The 19,880-nt window shown below is 42.4% G+C and overlaps 1 protein-coding gene across 3 annotated transcripts in view; it reads right to left on the bottom strand.

Annotated features, from left to right (window-relative positions):
• The window catches only part of NPTN (neuroplastin), a 59,049-nt gene that overhangs the window by 1,646 nt on the left and 37,523 nt on the right, over window positions 1-19,880 (bottom strand). For 2 of the 3 annotated variants that reach the window (XM_074879870.1, XM_074879869.1), the window contains exons 5-8: window positions 12,742-12,875; window positions 10,963-11,236; window positions 828-849; window positions 263-336 (exon numbers count right to left, since the gene is read on the bottom strand). In XM_074879870.1, the coding sequence (XP_074735971.1) occupies window positions 276-336; window positions 828-849; window positions 10,963-11,236; window positions 12,742-12,875 (491 nt within the window). In that variant the 3' untranslated portion in view covers window positions 263-275. The remainder of the gene's footprint in view (window positions 1-262; window positions 337-827; window positions 850-10,962; window positions 11,237-12,741; window positions 12,876-19,880) is intronic. The other variant, XM_074879871.1, reaches the window with a different exon arrangement.

Consider the following 19,880-nt stretch of genomic DNA (forward strand, 5'->3'; position numbering starts at 1 on the left):
GTTTTTTTTATCAGCAATAGCAGTGATTATTACATAGAGTTCGACAGCTACTGCATCATTAAGCTACCTGCATATTTTACGACAAAGATCTTTTGATAACCCCCAGTGCTCTTTGAAGCGTGGCAGGAAGGCTCGTGCCCTCCTCCGAACAGCTGGGAACTTTTGAATAGGTGGAACAGGTTACGTTTACGCACCCCAACCACTACAGAAAAAGGAGGACTTTAGCCTGACCGTTTCCGAGACGTGTGCGAGTCATACTTACATGATAAGCATTTTTAATTTGTGTTTCTCTGGCGTAAGTTTTTATCTTTATGATTGTTTGTAGAATTGGTTTTCCTGGAGAAAAATAATTTTAAAAATGCACCAAAATCAATCGCAGGCATAGAAAAAAAAGTCTTTGTACACAGTAAGTTAAACAGCATTTCATTCTTCCTCCTCCTACCTCAAGCAGCTAAGGACAACACAGCTTCTAGACTTTGGATCTTGCCACCTCTTGCCCAGTGCAACCCACCTCCTATACCTGTCATTTGCTTCCTAGTTTTACTGCTTCCTTTTCACAACTGAAGAAGCTTTTTATTTTTTTGCTTATGATATTTGTAAAAATACATCAAATGGACTACGCCAGGCAGTCCACACGTCACTTCAGCAATATTTGATTTTCTAGGAAGGGCCTTGCAGGTGCCACTTTTCTTTACTCCAATGCTAACAAGCAACAAACCAAAGGGCCCATTATCATTAGTCACGTCACGCGTAATATCAATCCAATGTAAACTCCCATAAACCCTCCGATTAAGCTCAGTAATATTTTTTTCTTAAAACACACTTACATTGGCCCAGCTGGTTCATCATCTGCGGCAAGAATTCCAACACGATCCAGGGAAAGACAAGGGAAGGAAAGAAGAAGAGAGTCAGTGTTTGCCCCATACACCAGCTGAATTGCAAACAGCAAACCAATCTATCTACAGCATTAAAAAGGCCATTCCACTTGGTAGTGCAAAGGTTCATGGAGTTATTTTTCTGGATTCAAGTTTTAATGGCAGGTATGTTGCTTCAATGGTTTTAGTTAACACTTTGAATGCTTGTCATGAAGAACTGCAACTGTAGCGGACAGATTGTTGCAATATGGTCAGACTCATCTTGTCCCCAAGTTCCAGTGGTTCAATCTCATAAAAAATAGATGAGAAGACAAACCAACGTTTCAGTTGTAAAATCCTGCTGGTGGTTTTCTTGCATTATTTTTTTTTTTAATATACTTTTTTTTTTTTTTAAAGCCATTCTTCAACTGCTGATGGGTAATTACAGGTATATACACAACAGGGTATATACACCACATGCTCATCTTCCCCCATGGATGATACAACCTATACATAATCCATTTTTCTCAATGTCTAATTAAAACGGACCAGGTCAGGAGGAGGTTGAAGCTGCAATACTTGATTCAAGTACCCAAACGTAGTCCTTGGATAGCAGCAGGCATTGTGCGTGCGTCCGACAGAGCACAGGGCCCAAAACACCAGGAAAAGTTGGGGGTGTTGTAATACCTTCAGACACAACAGACTTCAGCTACAGAAGACTGACAGCATTGTTCTGCCTGTGTCTCTTGGCAAAACTATTCTCTTTTAAGAATTGGGAAAAAAAAAAAATCTGCCAATGAGTAATGTTTCGCATTAGCTCTTTCATGACCAATTGAACATTTTTTTGAATTGTAAAACACCTTATTTTGCTCCCAAGCTGCAGTACAGAAGACAGAAGTGCATTTAAACAGCAGCACAGAAATCAATCCAGCAAGTTAACGCTCCTGTAGAAGTATTTTGGGGGGACCAATTCAGGACCTGCTGTTTTTGGCACTCGACAGTTGCCGTTCCCACCTCGTGCTAGAGGGATTTTTCACTGAAGTCTTTAAGAAACTCTCAGCAGGATTCCACAAGGGTGCTTAGTGCACATGAAGCAGTTATGGAAATTACGATCTTAACAGTGTAGGCATCCGCATGAGCACACGCTGGGAGTAATGTCGGTCAAAGGGGACATTACTCCACCTGTACCTTCAAGGCAACGGATAGGCAAAGCCACCGCTAGCACAGACAGTGACCGGAACAAAAAAATATTTCAAAAAAATAAAGAACTAACCACAAACCAAGAGCTTTACAGCCAAAATAACACACTAGCGACACACCAGTGTCCACAGAAGTCCATTACCAGCAACAGTAACACTATCGGACAAGATACAGAGAGAACTAGGACTAGTAAGGACAACCAGACATCAATGTGCTGTTGTATATACAGTGGCGATATACAGAGACACATCAGGTACTGAAACACAAAGCACAGTAGAGTAAATCTAGAACTTCCTTCCACAAGCATCTTTTGATTCACAAAAGATCTTAAAGCAGGCTGCGCTACGCGCTCCGCACGCTGGCTGGGACGAGCCCCGGACAGACAGCAAGCCCCCAGCTCCCCCCACCCCCGGACCAGCACTGCTACCGATGCCACTCTGCTTTGAGACTCAGTTATCTCCGCTTTCTAACAAGCATAATCGACATCTTTGAGAGTTTGTTTGGCTGGACTTCAGAAAGAGCAAACTGCACTGTTCAGATACAAGCTGTCTCACTATAAAATACCCATTTTTTCCTTCTCTGTTAAAATACTTAAGATGCCTATTTCGGATAAGTAGGTTTGTGCGTTTAACAAAAGCAAGCTTCACATTTATAAAGGCTGCCATCAGGTGTTTTCCTAACAAAGATCCATCAAAAAATACCTAATACTTAAGATTATACAGTGGATCACCACCACTCGTCTCTTTCCCATCTATAACCTAAACAGAGAATAAAATAGACCAAGGAAAATTTCTCTGCGTTTACTATCCTGGTCAGCCATTTAACTGCTGGAAAAGCATCCCCAGTACAGTACAGACAAAGACCGAAACCTCAGCGAAATCAGGGGGCAACAGAACAACAGAAAAATAAGTACAAAATTAGACTAAATAAAGATTAAAAACAGCAAACTGAAATCCAAATTAGTTGTGAACGTGAATGAAGAAGTTTTAAGAAAAAGTGTTAACATTATGACTTGTGCATTGTATAGACTGAAGCGGAGATTAAACAAACTCCAAAGCATGCAGATCTCTCACTTACCACCATTTTTTTAAGGGTATGATGCAATTGAAGGGGGGAAAAAAAAAAAAAGAAGTCATAGTAACCGACAAATATCAATATAACTCAAAACCTTTATGCCAGAAGACCTGCTCTAGTAACCGATTGTCTCTAATAGGATGTAAAACCTACGGCCACAGAGAACATCCTCCCCGTATGCTGCTTCATTCCATTCTGTACCCGCGGGGCTCCCGAAACGCTGCCCGGTGAGCTGTAATTTTATAATTGACCACGCTAAACCCCTCCTTTTGCAGGAATTTCCTTTAGAATTTGGAGGGGATCTGCAGACTCCAAAACCCCCATTGTTTATATAATACAAGATTTAAAAAACCCAACCAGCCAAGCCTTTCTTGTGGGTATAGTGATTGTCTGCTTAGTGGTGCCCTGAAATAGCACATTTCTGAACAGAAAGGTTAGAACTGCTGCTGTCTAACGCATCGTGTAACACATGTAATCAATCCTTCCGTGCAAAAATATCTGGACATTAAGATTGCAAGATGATGACAAATGGATTTGTTTTAGCTCCTCTGCTTTATTAACTGTCTGGGAATGTAAGTCATGCTTCAGCAGTCTGAGAAGGGGGCTGTGTTTTGGGCCCCCCCCCCCCTTTACTCTCAGCCTTAATTTTATAAGGCATTTTAGATGTTACTCAGTTTCTTTTACCTCCTTTGGAAAGCTATTTATTTTTAATATCAAATTAATCTTGCGTAGCCTTTTATGACTGGTGGAAGTTAAAAATGAAACACTAACAGGTACTTCCAGCACTAAGATTCAAATGTTTGCATCCAAAGGGACTCTCCATTTCTGGTCGTGCTTTAAAACTTGCAAAAAAATCTACCCAGAGAGGAGCCAACACCAGCAGCTTCAGCCACAGTTCTTACACTGGCATGTGGCAACCCTCAGACCTGCCTCTACAGACCAATAGTGAACTGGAGCATTCTTAAAGTGAAACTTAAGTTCAATTTCTGTCCAGATGCTCAAAAGGAAAAGCCAGTGTCTGTAGCAGCTTTGGGGTCCTGTTACAACACCACTTCCACAGTCTGCAAAGCAATCTGTTGGAACTATTACAGAGACTGCTGGGGAATTTTTGTATTTAAAAGCTAGTTAAAGATTTTGCTTTCTGGGACGATAAAATTTGACAGTGGCTTGAAAACTTTTGAGAAGAACATTTATAAGAATTTAGATTTGGGCCAAGTTGGAAAAATTAAATTTTTTTATAAATTTTTCAGTTCTTAACTTGTAAAACATTGCGAAGGCTCCGCATGGAGCACCTAAAGCAGTCCCCTGCCACGCAGGACTGTGATGCTCTCAGAAGGTAGCTGTTGGCAGGGACAGCATTACAACCTGCGTTAACCATTCAGGGCTGTGGCTGCACACAAAGATTCAAGGGCAGCATTTACCCCCACGATGCACGTCGGGTTCGGAGCAACGCTCTTCTCTTTGGCTCCATTAACAGGAATATTTTGGAGGGAGGAGGGAAGAAGAGGTGAATGGAGACGCTTGCCTCGCTCCATAAAGCAAACCAATAAAAATAAAGCAGTTCCTCTGAAATGGAATGAAGGCACAAGCGTAGTAACAGAGACTCTCTGGCCAAGACCGCTTACATCAGCCTGGAGGAATTCTGATCCTATAACAGCATCTAACGAATCAGTACCTAAAGGCCCGGAGGAGCCCAGCTATTCGATTACCACTGTGCTACAACGATGCTTGCTGTTAGGTACAGCTGATAGCTACAGTCTCGCAATGGGCCTGTCTGACAATTTTCTCCCCTTGATGAGTTTTAAGCATAGGAGAGAAAGGTGCAGGTAATAGGGGGAAAAAAAAAACAAAACACCCACAAAAAAAATTAACTTGTTACAAGGTAAACCATTTCAGCGAAAACATTTTGTTCTTTAAATTACTTACAGTAATAGCAGGAACAGGGAAAGTCAAGAAAAAAAAAATGAGTATTAGAAAGAATGTGGGGATATGGATGGAGCTTCTACAGAGCCGGAGCAGAAAAACATTTATGGAAAGTCTTTGTATTAAGCTGAGAAATGAGAAGGGAAGAATGAAAAAGGACATGTTATAACCCAGTCACCTCATGGCTTTGAACTAAAGATCACATAGAATATGGATTTTAAAGTAAAAACTGTTTACATTCCTACAGGGGAATGTAGCCAAGAAGTTTTTACTTTCTACTTACCCCAGAACACACCCTTTAAAACAGCAGCTTTGCTAGTTTTAGGCTATTTGATCCAACAACAACAGAAAAAACACTTTCTTTAGGAATCTTTGATATACTATATTCAGGTCACAATGGCTGATCGCTAAGTCTATCAAAAATAAGCAGCTGAAGCTATACCACAGAGGAATAAAAAAAGCTATTTGCTTCCTTTTATTGTCAAGGGAAGTCCAAGCAACTTGCATTCTGAGCAAAATGCATCAGCAGTCCCCTGCTGAAACCGCTTCCCATCGTACATGCAGTGATGTGCCAGCGTCTCTGGCCTTGACATGCCACGTTCATGCAGCTTTCATCACCAAAAGCCACTGGAAGCTGCACGTTCTTCACCCACTCTTGATTTTACAAAACCTAGCCGCTCTCTGGAAAAGGTATGTGATCTGTGTGTTGCTTCACCACACGTAAAGCAAGTCAAAACTCTCATTTTGAAAGGATGCAGAAATTCAAGCGCAATCTGCCCTCCCTTCCTCCTTCCAGCACATAATTTGGGTGCAAGGGGGCTCGCACCTGCAGGCAGGTTACTGGAGGTACTGGCTGCAGTCACCGCCCTGCCCAGGGGGGCAAGAATGCCCCTAGTCCACAGGCACAACAGCACGAACCTGCACCGGGCATCCACTAATGCCTTCCTTGCACCATTTCTGGTGGAAATACAGATTTCACGGGTGCAAAGTTCCTTTTTCTGCTCTACAGCAGCAGGAGAAAGAAAAAAAAAAAAAACCAAAGAATAGACTCACAAATCTGAATTATGTGAAGGAGGAATTATTAGCAAAGGAGCTACTGAGCAGCCCTGTTCCATGGCGTAAAAAGCAATTTGACTAAACACAAAAAGCAAAGTCCATGCAAAAAAAAAAAAAAAAAAACCACAACCAACCCTGCAGTCAGGAAATGCCAAAGTTAAAAGAGTGTCCTTGTTCTTCAGCATGGCAGCACTTCCAGGCAAAGGTAACACCTTTCCTAAGGCCAGCGAATACATTGGGAAAGTGTCTTGTAACACACAGCCCTTTATCCCCCAAACTCTGAAACCTAAGCAGCCTCACTCTGCAGCTAAACAGTAAATTGAGAAGAACTGCTCCAAATTTAACTAGGTATCTGTCACTCTACCCATCTGCCAAGAGATGAGGTAGCTGGCATGCTAAGACAGGTAATTTTTAGCCTGTGGAACATGGAGATGAGAGAAAGAGAAAGGGAATTAATTCAATTGGCTTTATTTTGGCTGGCCAGGTAGAGTTCCCAAGCCTTCTGGAAAGCATCCCAGACACCTTTCAGGACAGGGATAAGTTTCTTTCCAGTCACATTCCCCACTAGCAACTGGGTGCTTCTGTTCAGCATCAGTTACCAAAACTTTTTTGGCATTTCTTTGTTTAGACTCACCAAAAAAAAGGCACAGCCCCCAAGCCTTGCTTGTTTTGGTTTTTTGGTGTTTTTTTTGTTTGTTTGGTTTGGTTTTTTAGGCTGATGCAGCTGTAAGACCACTCACTTCTCTATGAAATTCTTGCAAATATCTTCTTGTGTTTATACAAGTGCACTGCAAATACTAACACTACAATTACTGACCTGATTTGTCAAAGGGGTATATACTTCTGAGGTTTGCCTGAGAAACATCATATTCCATTAAAAACAGTTCATCAGCCAGGGTGGAGTGGGGGACCCTCAGGGTTTGCCATCTCACTACCTTACGCTACATTGAATTGGAGGGTTCTTTGGAGATATGGGAATGCTAAATCGTTCAATACATTTCTGGAAAAAGAGCAGGAAGATGAGCAGTTTCTGGAAGGTGGCACCTCAGTGAGGGCAGGGCTAGTACAGCTGGGAAAGGCAAAAGGACTCAAAACTAGTTGTGCCTGGTATTAGTGGGGTCTGGAGCAATCCTGCTCCACCTTTCAGCTTAGGCTGGTTTTGTCCAAGGGGATGAACACAGCACACCCCAAAGGGCTGCCTCTAACTCGTGCAGGCTTAACTAAGCCAGGCCTAGAAATGATGTCACCTGGGTACTGCACAAGGTGAGAGCTCAGCATGGACACCAGCACCTCCCAGCAAGACCCAAGATAAATGCAGCTCAACTGCATTTCATCCTACAGTGTGATCAGTCAGGCTCTGCACGGGCTGCAGGTGTGCTTCTAGACTGTCGATTAACAGTTCCTTCAGCTCCACAAAGGCTTTGATTTTTCTGTATACAGGGGAAGTTACCACGTTTAGCATCACAATTTTTCTCCAAAACTTTTTAAGAAAACCTTGAATTGTTTGGAATAAGTCATCTTAGGTCTATACACTACGTCTATGCAGAAATCCCCACGCCTGAGATCCTCTCAACAGGACAGACATTAGCCAGTATGTCAGAGGATTCTCAAGGGGAAAGAAAGCCTGACTGAACGTGGGAGACACCTCTCCCTCAGGTGGGATCTATGGCACCCCACGGGCCACCCTGGAGCACTGTAGAGGGGTGAGACTACAGGTACAAAGCTTGCACCCCAACATTTAGGCTGTTACCAGCACCTTATCTGCAGGAACAGACAGGCTGCGGCAGGAGGATGTGCCAAGCCCAACGGTAACAATCCACTGGGCAGCTGTCCAAAGGAAGATGCAAAATAGCCATCCATCCTCAAATGTGGCTGGGGTTTTCTGGCTGCTTCTACCTGCTACTCCAGAGCAAAGGAAGAACAGCAGAGAATCTGGTGACTTAAGGAAGGTCCAGAGTTATTCCGCCATGGGAAGACGGGGAGCGGGCTGATGGTGGGGAACATGAAGGAATCTCGGTGTCTGAGGAAAAATGTGGAGTGCTCCAGGGACAAAATTCACATCCCAGCAAGAAGGGCCATCAGTGAGGTTACTCTGCAGACAAGGCTACCAGTTTCTTCCCCTGCTAGCAAGGAGGCACTAACAGCTCAATCATCATTGCTGCAGCAGCTTCACAGGAAGATCTGGCAGCCACAGCTCTTGTCCTTAAATCTTAACACATCAAAACCAATACTTAAAAATAATCAGAAAACCAGCTGATAGTTGAGAGATTGCGGCTGTTGCCAAATAATATTTATATTAAGTAATATGGTAATATGCAGGCTAATATCTGCATGAGCTGCTGTCTCAGCTATAGGCTCGCTGATGTTACCCGCTACAGCTCACTGCAGCATGCAGAGGCGGATGTGTGATTTTGGAAGCAGAGTTTAAATTCCAAATTATAAGTACGCCATTGCATTACATTAACTTTGGCATTTCGTAACAATGTATTTAAAATAATAAAATTAAGAATAACCTAAGTAAAACATCTAAGTGTGGAAATCAGCAGACTATCAACGATTTCTCACATACTCATTTGTAAAATGTCCCTGCTTATAGGGCGTTTCCCACCACGATATCACAGAAAGCTTCAAATGCCATAATGAAATGCAAGAGTACCCAAGGGAATGTAGGACTCAAGTCGGCCTTTGGCTCAGAAGGTGTTATGCCGATTGTGTCTCTTCATCCCAGCAAACCTAATACACAGCTGTTGACTGTGTTGGATTTTGTTCTCCAAAAAAAGTGAACAGAGAAAACATTTGCCCACCACAGAGGTGCATCGCTCCAGGACTCAAGCTTAGCTGCCTTCAAAATAATAGCAGACCGAGCAAGCAAATTTAGTAACCTCAGTTACTTGGCTCATCATCTTGGACACCTCCATCAGAGATGATGAGCCTGGATCCCTCAGGCATCTGATGAGCAGCCAGACCAGCCAGGAAAACTTCAGCCTTTGAAACAACCAGGTAGTGAACTCTTCACCTCCAGCGTGTGCTTAACTGCACTAACGGTGGTTGTGTTGCAATCTGGTCAAGTCAAAGCCAATTTTTATTAGATTAAGTCCATTTGAGACTGCTTGCAATGAGTACGTATCAGATTATAATCTGATATCTTGTTTAGGTCCTTGTGAAACTTCACCAAATGAAATTCTGAAATGCAGAGAACTCTGAACAGCCACCAGAGATGAGATTCTCCCTCGCCATCCCAACATCAAAGTTAGGCCAACATGGCATAGCGATATGGGAGACGTGCAAGAGAACATTTAAATTATTTTTCAAAGTTTTCTGGGCTGGTTGAGAGCCACTTTGAGGACAAACTGCTGGCAGTATAAACCCCTTAGCAACTGTGAAGCTGTTAGTTATGCAGAGGAACATGCACTACACAGTTTAGATTTTGTTGGATACACACCTAGACCAGTCTCAATGCATGCTCTATAAGCAGTTAGTAAATGCTACTCAAGTGGTTGAGATCAAAAGCTAGTTTCCTCTAGGTATGCACTATTTAAGACAGTTTTGATCTGCTAGAGAAGTGATCCAAGCCTCAGCCATTCTCCAAGTATTAACATTTATTATCTGTTTTGTAAGATTATTTTTTTTCCCATTCTCTGAAACACAGCTCAGGAACCACAAAGTTGGTTTGCCCAAGCTTCACAAGCAGATCACCATTTCAGCACCTACATTTTCATCCCAAAAGGCAAACATCATGCTGTGTTGTTATCAATCCCTTGCGCAGCTCGACAACAACTAGTCCTTGCTGCACAAGCTACAACACAGCTGCCTTGGGAAGTCACCTACCATGCTAGAGGGCTTGTCCAACCCAGGACGACACTAATGACTCTGTGCTTCCCGTCCTGAGTCAGCATGTTGCCCTCCATGTACTCTAAAGCAGCTGCTCCATTACTCAGACACGTCGTGTTCCTACAGCACGATGGCATACCAGCCACTTCTCCAGGATTCCTCAAATAGGTTTTCTTGATAAACACTGTAGTAAGCAGCCAGGTGCCACATTAAAGCCTGGTTCTCAATGTGGTTCTTTCAAATACTCATTTTAGTCTCAACCTGCTCCTTCCCCCATCTTTTAAAGAGGAAGGTATGCAGAAGCTCAAAGATCAACCAGTTACTACTTTTTTTTGTGTACCAAACACAGTTTAACTAATTAGTGCTACCATCAAACTTGATAATAAAAACCTAAACTTTAGAAAATGTAAGTCAGTGGCTATTACAATTAGATATAGTTTCCAAAGCATTCCTTAAATACAAATTCAGCTGCACACCAAAAGAAGAGCCCTACCCCCACTCTTTTAACATTGAAAACGTTTTATTTTTGAAGCATCTCTGTGGTCTCAATCCCTTTAAGTGTAATGTTTCCTTACAAAACCTGCCCGTGTCCAATCCAGATGCCACATGGAGGAGGGGGTGCCGTTGCTGATTACAGTGTTTCCAGCTCTCCCCCTGTGCTGCCCTACCCTCCTTCAGGCTGATGGGCAGGATTTCTCAGGGCTGCCACAGCAGGAAAGAGAGATGGGAGCACTAGAGCCCTTGTGCAACAAAAGCTTTAAGGATATTGAAATAACCGCCCTCTCACCCCAGAGTCTGAGATCTTTGAGAAATCCAGTGTAAGGACTTTGCACAGCACTTGGACCCTCTGCACTTGCTTGGGCTTAATGTTCGTAGAGGGAACAGATGAGAAAAGCAAAGAGCTCAGAGCTGAACGAACTGGGCTACTGATCCTTCTGCCACAAAGCCCCACTCCGTTCTGCTTCCACAAGTTCGTTTCTCCTTTTTTTTTTTTCTCCTCATAAGTGGCTTTGAGCACACTTACCGTCTGGGACTTCATCCGGCCGCTTCCTTTTCTCATAAACAACTATGATGACAACGAGGATAACGATTTCTGCCAAGATCCCCAAAAAGGGCCAGAGGGGAGCCAAGTGGCTGCGGACACGGAGGATGGTTGTGACCGAGACAGAGCCGACCTGGTTGGTTGCGTTGCATTGGTACTCGCCAGGATCCTCGTTTATCTGTAGGTTTGTGATGCTGAGCTCAGTGTAGTTGTCTTTATTTGAAATAAAGAATCTGCCGGAGGAGTTGTTGATGTCCTGATAAAAGGAGAAAGGTGGAAGAGGAAAAGAGCAAGAGCTTTAGTAAGTTCTGGTACCTTTGTGTTTCTATGTCATGGAAACTAGAAAAGATTTGAGGGATTCCTGCAAAGAGGCTGCTTCCTTAATGCAACAGAAAAGCCCACTACTAGTGTTTATTCTGTGTGTCTCACTGAAGTGAGCTGTGCTTCAAAACACCAACAAAAAACATCAGCTTAACTGACAACCTGTATTTTCATCCTCTTTTAACAGTATCGGCCATGAAATGCCAGTGGTTGTGATCAGGTGAGCTACCACATTATGTTCTCGGCCTTTTGCTTCAAGAGAAACTGTGATGCTCCACTCACCAGTTAACAGCACTAGGATGAAACAAGTAACAAGAAAGAGGATACATTCCCTAGAAGGGCACAAAACACAGAGGGGGGGAAAAATTTCAAGGTAGAAGGGGAGGAAAAGGAAAAGCAGTACCGGTTAAGATTATTCTACACAGTATTAGATATAATTTTCTAACTATTTAAGGTATGATGGCTCTAATAAAATTTTCCTTTGCTATGTTTTTAAGAGAAACATGCACTGCTCACAGATTTGTGGTCAGGGCAGCCTAAGCCACTGACTTCAGGAATATTTAGAGAAGCTGGAATTGAAGGCACTGTATTCTTTCTGTGTTTGAAAAACACACTTCCAGAGTTGCTTAGGTTTAAAGAATTAAAAAAGGAGCAAAACTGATCGTCATGAAAGTTAATCTTGGATCAGTTTATCAAGTAACTTCACCAGAAAAGACAGTGTGAAGGGGAATCTGCACACACCACAGAGGATTCTGATGACTCGCAGCACTTGGTAAGTCACTCCTATAGCACTGTCCTATAAAAATTTAAGCTCACGCTTAACTGAACAATCAACCCATACTGTTATTTGCTTAACGTTTTTTCTTTATCTATCAATCAAATTGATACCTCTCTGGCAGATCATACAGCAACATAAAAAATAGGTGGGCTGAAGGATTTAGCAGCTTCCAGCTTGTCTTCTGCTATTCCAACTGCTGGTCAAATTTTCTTGCTCACTACATCAGTTGCTACATGAAAAAAACACGATCACTTAAACACTAATAGGTATCACTGCCACATCCTCATATTAAGTTGTGAGCTCAACCAGTAAAACTGGAAAACAATTTAAGAAATTTATAACTAAATGCATTTTTAAAAAAATCACATTTCATAACTCACATCTTGCAATTTGTAGCAGATACTGTGAACATCATCTTTCTGGACAGTTTGTAACTTTGCCCAGCAGCAATGCAGTGAGCAACCCTGTTCACACGACAATATAAATATCCATTTTATACTCACTGCAGCTCCACTCACTAATGTATCAAACTTCTGAGGAACTGCATTTCACAACATTATAAGGCACCCTAAATAATACATCCCTAAAACCAAGGGGCTCGTTTCCTTCCTTACTGGGGGTTTTGGCAGGTTAATACATGCCTGACAACCCAGTTTTCTTACCTCAAATACTCCATTGACCTTCTTGCGCCACACCCACTCAGGATGTGGGAAGCCCACAGACTTGCAGTACATGAGTGCCTCCTGCCCCTCATTTTTATTTTCACTTCGCTTGTGGCCAGTGATGTCAGGAGTAGCTACGAAACAAAAGAAAAAATTCCATGTTTACAAGCTGCTCATTAAAAGAGAGAGTCATTTCAAGCTCTGAGAATTTGAACAGAAAATAAGTGACAAGTTCCCTGGAAACTGCTCCTTTCCCACACTGAGCCTATCTTACAGAGGAAAAATTGTGATGCCCACGTCTCTCCAAGCGGCATCTCAGCTGAAGATCTGCAAGAATGTCCTTCAGGCTTGGTTTGCCAGATAAACTGATGGACAAGAAGTCTCAACATCAGACTTGAGTCATCTACCAAAAACCCACAAAACTAAGATGGCCCAGCCATTCCCCAGTGCAGGAAGCTGAGAAACATCCACATCTCCCTCCCCGCCGCTCAGGAGGCCCCTGCAGCACCCTCCCCGCTTTGAAACAAAGCTGTCAGAGAGTCTGGTTACGACTTGCCCATCGCGTCAGGACTCTGAACTGATGCTGTCTTAACATGAATTTTTGAGAGCTGAATCAAGATATTCTTCCTTGCAGCAAGATGTTAGATTTGGTCCACAGACATGCTGTGACTTGTTACTCTCTATGTTCGTTACTTACGCCTTACAGTGACACTACTCCTGGGTATCTGTAGTGCAGAAGAATCGTTTCGTTTAGCCCGTACACAAATACATAGATTCTAAGGAGGTTTGCAGGTGAAGCTGGGCAACCACAAGCAAAACACAGCCCTGAATATCAGCAGAGATCTTCTGAATCAATTTATCTATAAATAACATCACTGCTGTTTGCCACGTTTGTCACAGGAGCCCATTGCAGCCTAATACTTCATGAGAGATTACGATGGATCAATGGACTATCTGAGCTGAACCTTCACTTAAGCAGATGGCTTTGGTGCTGCAGTGACCACCTTTAAAGCCCATTCGCTTTCTAGCTTGCTAATTATGTCACACATGGCCTGCTGTGTGATCACAGCATGCTGATCTGTTAATCCAAAGTCCAATCTGAGTGCTCCAGGAAGAGACCCCCAGGCACTGGAATTTATTAGAAGGGTCTATTGAAGGAGAGTTCCCTTCATCATTAGTAACCCCTACATACAGATATAAAGAGGGAGCACAGGTTTGTGACAGCTTATCTGCAGCTGCAAGCTAGAAGAATTAAGCAAATTTCACAGTTCTGATCAGTCGCAGTGAACAAAACCAAGCAAAACATCTTGTGCAACCAGACAGCATCAGCTGAACCTGCTCTTCCCCAAAATTACATCACAACTCTTTGGGAAAATGTTCGGCAAGTTTAAGTGCTAAAGGAATTATCATATTTCAAAGGCAAGGGCTTTTCAAATACAGAAAGCATCCCACGCCTTACCCCTGCAAGATTCTTTTTGGACAGTAAAGCAGCTGATTGATAACGTTGTTAAGAGGCAGAATTAAAATAAACTTCTGAACAACACAAAAGTCATGGTTGTAAGAATACTTAAGGTACAGTGTTCCTTAGAGTATGTGCGCATTCACCTGAAAAGACACCATCAGGAGAGGCTGATCAACCCAGGCTTTTCTCAAAATGCCTGTGTAAATTCAAACAGGATTTCCAACACACGCGTGAGCTTTGCAGAAGTTCTGACCATTTGCTGTGTCAAGAAACATGCACTTGCTGCTTACAGAATTATTAACTCTTAAGTTGCATTTTCTGAGGCACGATTCGCTCCAACTCCGGAAGCACCAGAGCTGTCAGTACTCACTGACAAGCTGAACAGATCCTCCACGCTGGACGCTGTGGCAGAGGCCAGTTCTTTAGCAGAGATACTGCCTGCCAGAAATGAAAACTAACTCCAGGACTTCTGGTAGAACACTTAAGGAAGTGACGACGTTTTAAAATTGTAGTATGTTAAGCATGTTCTCTTTTTTTTCTCTCCTGATTTTTAAATAAACATCTTTTCAGCAAGGAGCTGAAAAAGAGCTCATTACCTAAGAAAAATACTCTAATTGTATTATCCCATAAGGAAGAAGGTGAAGGAAGTACTTGATCAAAGTCTGTAAGTATGCAAACAGGCAAATAATGGCTTTGCTAACAATATTCAATATACATGATCATATAGTAAGACCGATGGATGAAGCTAGACAAATGCCAGCTAATTACAAGATGATGCTAACCATAAGCGTGATATATAAGAACAAGGCACTAGGGGTTTTATTTATCTTTAAGAAAACTGACACCTAAACTATATCTTTACACATCAAACATGAAAATACTTCGAGACATAAAACATGAACTGAATGAAGGCGCCAGATCATAACAATTCACTGGTCTTGTGCAAAAAGAAGCTGTCAGGTATAGAAACTGAAGCAAGCTGGAAAGGAAAGAACATTCCATGCTGGCTAAGTGATCACATACTACCTGTGCCTACAAGGGGCAATAATACTTGGAGGAAATTACATTTTCAAGCTGAAGGTCTCCAAGCAGAAAATAAATCCACTTTAAGGTTGAGTGTGCTGCATCACATCTTCAGGATACTAAGCACCAACATGCACCTGCAATGTCCTTTCAAACGATTGTCTGCAGCCTCAAAGAGGAATATAACTTTTATTCCAAAAGATAGTTGTTCAACAAGAATTTAATTTAATCCTGTGAACTACTGAAAGGTGTCATCTCTTCCTTGCTAGGCCCGGAAAGTTCTCTTTTAGGCAGGAGTTAGTGAGCCCAGTGACTTCACTGTGGTTTTTGCTTGAGGATGACACGCAGAGATCTCAGCCAACCTAAGGAAAACGAAAGGCCAGCAGAAGCAGAGCACAAGAGACAGACTTAAGGTGGCAAGGCAACCGTCCCAAAACTGGCACTGACAGGCTGTCAAAAGCAATTGCAAATTACCCCCATTAGGAAAAGAAGAAATAGGATTCATCACCTTAAAGTTGAAGTCCCACACAGTCTCCATCTGTCAGCACTTCGTTTTTCATTGCCATCTACCCAGCAGACAGCGAGTCAAAGCAGAACTTTGCAGGGGAAAAGGGTACAGTAAGTCAGCACTCTGCAGCTGGCCCACTTTTTCTAGAAGGTTGCTGATATGTAGAAAGAAAGAAAGAAAGAGGGAAAGCTTTCTAGGACACCTTAACTTCTACTGCAGGGTGACCTAGTGTTCTCCTACAGCCAAGAGATAATTATATTTCTTTAAGAAGAGGACATGTTCGCCGGGTTATCCAAATGAGAGTGTAAGTGACAAGAATACATTCTGCTCTTTCCTTGCTGGGCAGTTATGCAGCAGCCATTTCCAGCTCTACTAGGACAGGGACTATTTTTATATGCAGTCTGAGGGGAGCACTACATGGAATATTAATATTTCAGGGCATGATGCTAGCCAGTTTCAAGCTATAGCTGAGACATTAATCCAGTACTTATTCTACCAAACTGTTTGACGAGTTGTGTTCAGCTGTACAGACTACAATTAAAATATCACTGTAACTGACCTCAGTCACAGATTTAGCAACAGAGCGATGTTTTCCTGTGAAGCTTTTCAAGTCAAGATTTTTCTTACACCATTCTGCTCCACTGCCAGTAACAGATAAAGCACAGAATGAAGCAGGTTTTGTTCAGAAAGGATTAGGATTTCACTTCAGCTTTCAAGCAGCAGAATCCACATCTCTGTTCAGATACAGTTGGCTGTGGAGACATGGGCACAACATGCTACGTCAGCTCCTACATCAGCAAAATCAAGATAACGTCCCTGATAAAAGAAAGCAAGTTCTTTATTCTTACATTATGAAACAGGAAAACTAAATATTGAAGGTTTGTTTGGAACAGCATACGGGAGAGCAAAAAGAGGCAGGACTAGTTTAAATTAATTGCTACCAAAAAAATAATCAAAATACATACAGATTTAGCCATTCTTGACCTAAGTAAACTTCTGATAAGCATCATTCTTTTGGTAGCTTTAAACTGAATCACAACAGAAAGGGAGTTTGTGCCAGAGTAAACACTGGACCTCCATGCTTCAGGTACCCAACAGGCACAAAATACACTGTGCAGCAACTTTCTGAATGGTGTGCTTTTAATACAGCCCTGAAGAGAGGGGGTTTTGTTCTTGTTACAGGGCATGCAATGTCATTTCTTGATATACAGGAGGTATTCAGCCCTTAATTTCCAGGTGTTTTCAAGATATTTTACTAGCATTACTAAAAAGGAGCAGAAACTAATATGCACGACACCTCTAAACCATGTCCCAGTTAACAAAAACCCTTCAAGTTTTCCCATTAACAGACAAAATTAAAGCAAGGGCAAAAGCACCTAAAAATATTTTTGAACATAAAAACTATTATGTCTTATGGGTGACCTAGTAAAAAGGCTCTGGAAGATTTATTTTTCTGCATTGTAATTCTAATCCATGTCTACCTTTATAGCCTGCGCACAGAGCTAAGTCACCAAAGGTACCGTGAAAAGGGAGAATGTGATCCAAAGCGTTACACAGAAAATGCATGTCAATCTCAGCTGCAGTTGTACTAAGAGAATGCCTGATTTCGTAATTAATTGCTGGTACATCGTTGTGAAACTGCAGCAGAGGTTTCTTAAGACAGCCAGGAGTCAAGAAACCAGTATCTTCTGAGGCTGCTGAAATAACCACTCGTTTTCCAGCATGCTGCTTGGGCTGGAGCCAGAGTGAAAGCGGAAGAGTAACATTCTGAGTGCAGGTATTGCATGTGAAACAAGAGCCTCTGGCTCAGCTGAAGTTAGGGGGTATAATAAGCATTTTTCAAAAGTGGTAAGTTTTACGTCTCTCAGAAGCAGCAAATGGGACTGGTCTGAGCACTTACTATTGGAAAATCAATAGCAACTGGGGAGGATAGAAGAGGAAGGTGCAAAATGAGCCAGGGATGAAGAGGGAAGGAAGTCAGAAGAATCCCCTTGATGACATAATGGCAGAAAGGCCTTATAGGAAGAGGCGTTACAAAGCTCTACTGTCCAGGTGCATGGAAAGAAGGGAGCCTTTGATGGGAAGGCAGGGCAGAGGGAACAGACGCCCTCCATCAGTCACAATTCTTGCACTACTTCCAGGCAGCCAGAGGGAACTGTAAGCATGTTCTTCCCCATCTGGTTCTCACTGCTGCTGCTCTGCACCAGACAATAGTTTGTGGAGTATCAGAAGACAAAAAGACAAACTTGTTTCCTCCTCCTCCTCCTCCCAAGATCTTGATAAGAGTAGAAAGGCTGCAGAGGCAGAATTCTTCAGAGTCGCTCCCCCCCCCGCCCCCTTTTAATCTTCAAGTTTTCAGAGCTCCAGTATCACAACACAGCAAAAGCACTGCAGGTATTTCCACCGTGTGGCAACAGAGCAATTAAAACAAAGCCTGCTTCCAGACAGGGAGCAGATAGCGCACTGCATCTTGGCTAGTGCCTGGCAGGATCATCACCACTGTTCTGCTGAAAATAACCACATCGTACATCACGAGCTGGTTACCTGCAATGCTCTCAGCTGGCTGACTTCACTGCGAAAGCAAAGGGTGGGAGAAGGTCCCTATTTCAAGGCTGAATCTTCCCAATATCAGCATTTGCTCAGCCTGTTGTTTCAGGCTTAGAGCTGCACTCACACAGTGCCCCTAACAGCTCTGAGAATTTGAGCAAGAATATTCAAAGTCTCCACCAGACACTTCATCCAAAAGCCGACTGTATGAGGGAAGCCAGACTTATGCCATTCCTGGGAATTCCCTGAGACTGACATTAAAACCCCAGTATTTTCAACTGCTGTTATACTACTGCCACACTAGTAATTTTTTTACCAACAAAATCTGCTTTAAATATGCAAGCACACCTAGCAATTCTAACAGCGATGCTCATGTTTCTGCATTTTTATCTTCTTACATAGCACATGTAGAGAAATAGGCAACATTACATAAAAGGCAAATGGCACTGGTATATCCTGGATTACATCTGCTGCGAGGCATTTGTTAAAGTTGTTCACAAGTTGTCAGAAAGTCACTATTTTGGTCCACAAGCATTTTCATATTCAGAACCATCTTTTCTATGTGCATCAGCAGTTAAAAATTGCAATATAATTACAATTAGCAATTAAGCAATTACATTTGTGCACAATTGCTTAACCACAAATACTGTGACAGGCCACATGTGCAGGTAAACATTAAATTAGGGCAGCTGCATGGTCAGACAAGATTCATGCATCACCGATACATCACATATTCCTTGATTAACAACTAGGTAACATCTCTACGCATGAAGTAGTATCAAAAAATCTGTTTGCTTTGAGAACTAGAACTGCTTTGGCAGAACGTGTTGGGTATTTACACCAAACTGCAGGAATCGCAGAGAATGCCTTCCTTTGCAAAGTAAAAAAAAAAGCATGTGTAGTCTTTGCAACTAGTATGGATATTATTCAGACATTTACATCCAAGAAAATATATGCGATACCAACACAAGTTTAGCTATATGGCTCTTCCAGGAGCAGTAACTCAAATGAATAGTTTGATCAGAATGGATTTATGTACAGCACTAGGACTGCAAGGAGACCGCAAAGTTCTCTAACTTGTGCTTTAAATGCAGTCCCAAGTTATTACTACATAAGTTTCCAAGTAACAGGAGTTAGATAGGAAAGCCTCTTTTCAGTTCCAATTTGCTTTGCAGAAGACTTGACAAGGTACTTCCCACTCTAGACAACCCCTGGTACTCCTCTCTGCCGAGGAGGAATCTGAGGCCCATCAGCCACTCCGGTGATGCTGTAAGGAGGAGCTGGAGAATTACTCCAGGGTTACTGAGCCCTGGAACTGCGACTGCTGCTGAGCAAGCTGCGGGTCTAACACCTCCCAAGAGTGGTGCTGGAGTCATTAACTTTTAACTGATGACTACTCCTTTGTATTTATATGTAAATTACCTGTGAAAAGTTGTTAGTAGAATTAGTTATTGTTCTCCCTCAGCCCTTTGTGCCAGTACTTCAGATGTATTGGCTTTTTCTACAATGTTAAATCCCAGGTCTCTGTAAATCTCTCTGCCAAGTTCTCTTGGTGTCCCGCCCGGCACCAGACAGCAGAGAAGCCCTAAACCAAACTTT

The sequence above is a fragment of the Strix uralensis genome, chromosome 11, assembly GCF_047716275.1.
Source record: "Strix uralensis isolate ZFMK-TIS-50842 chromosome 11, bStrUra1, whole genome shotgun sequence".
NCBI lineage: Eukaryota > Metazoa > Chordata > Aves > Strigiformes > Strigidae > Strix > Strix uralensis.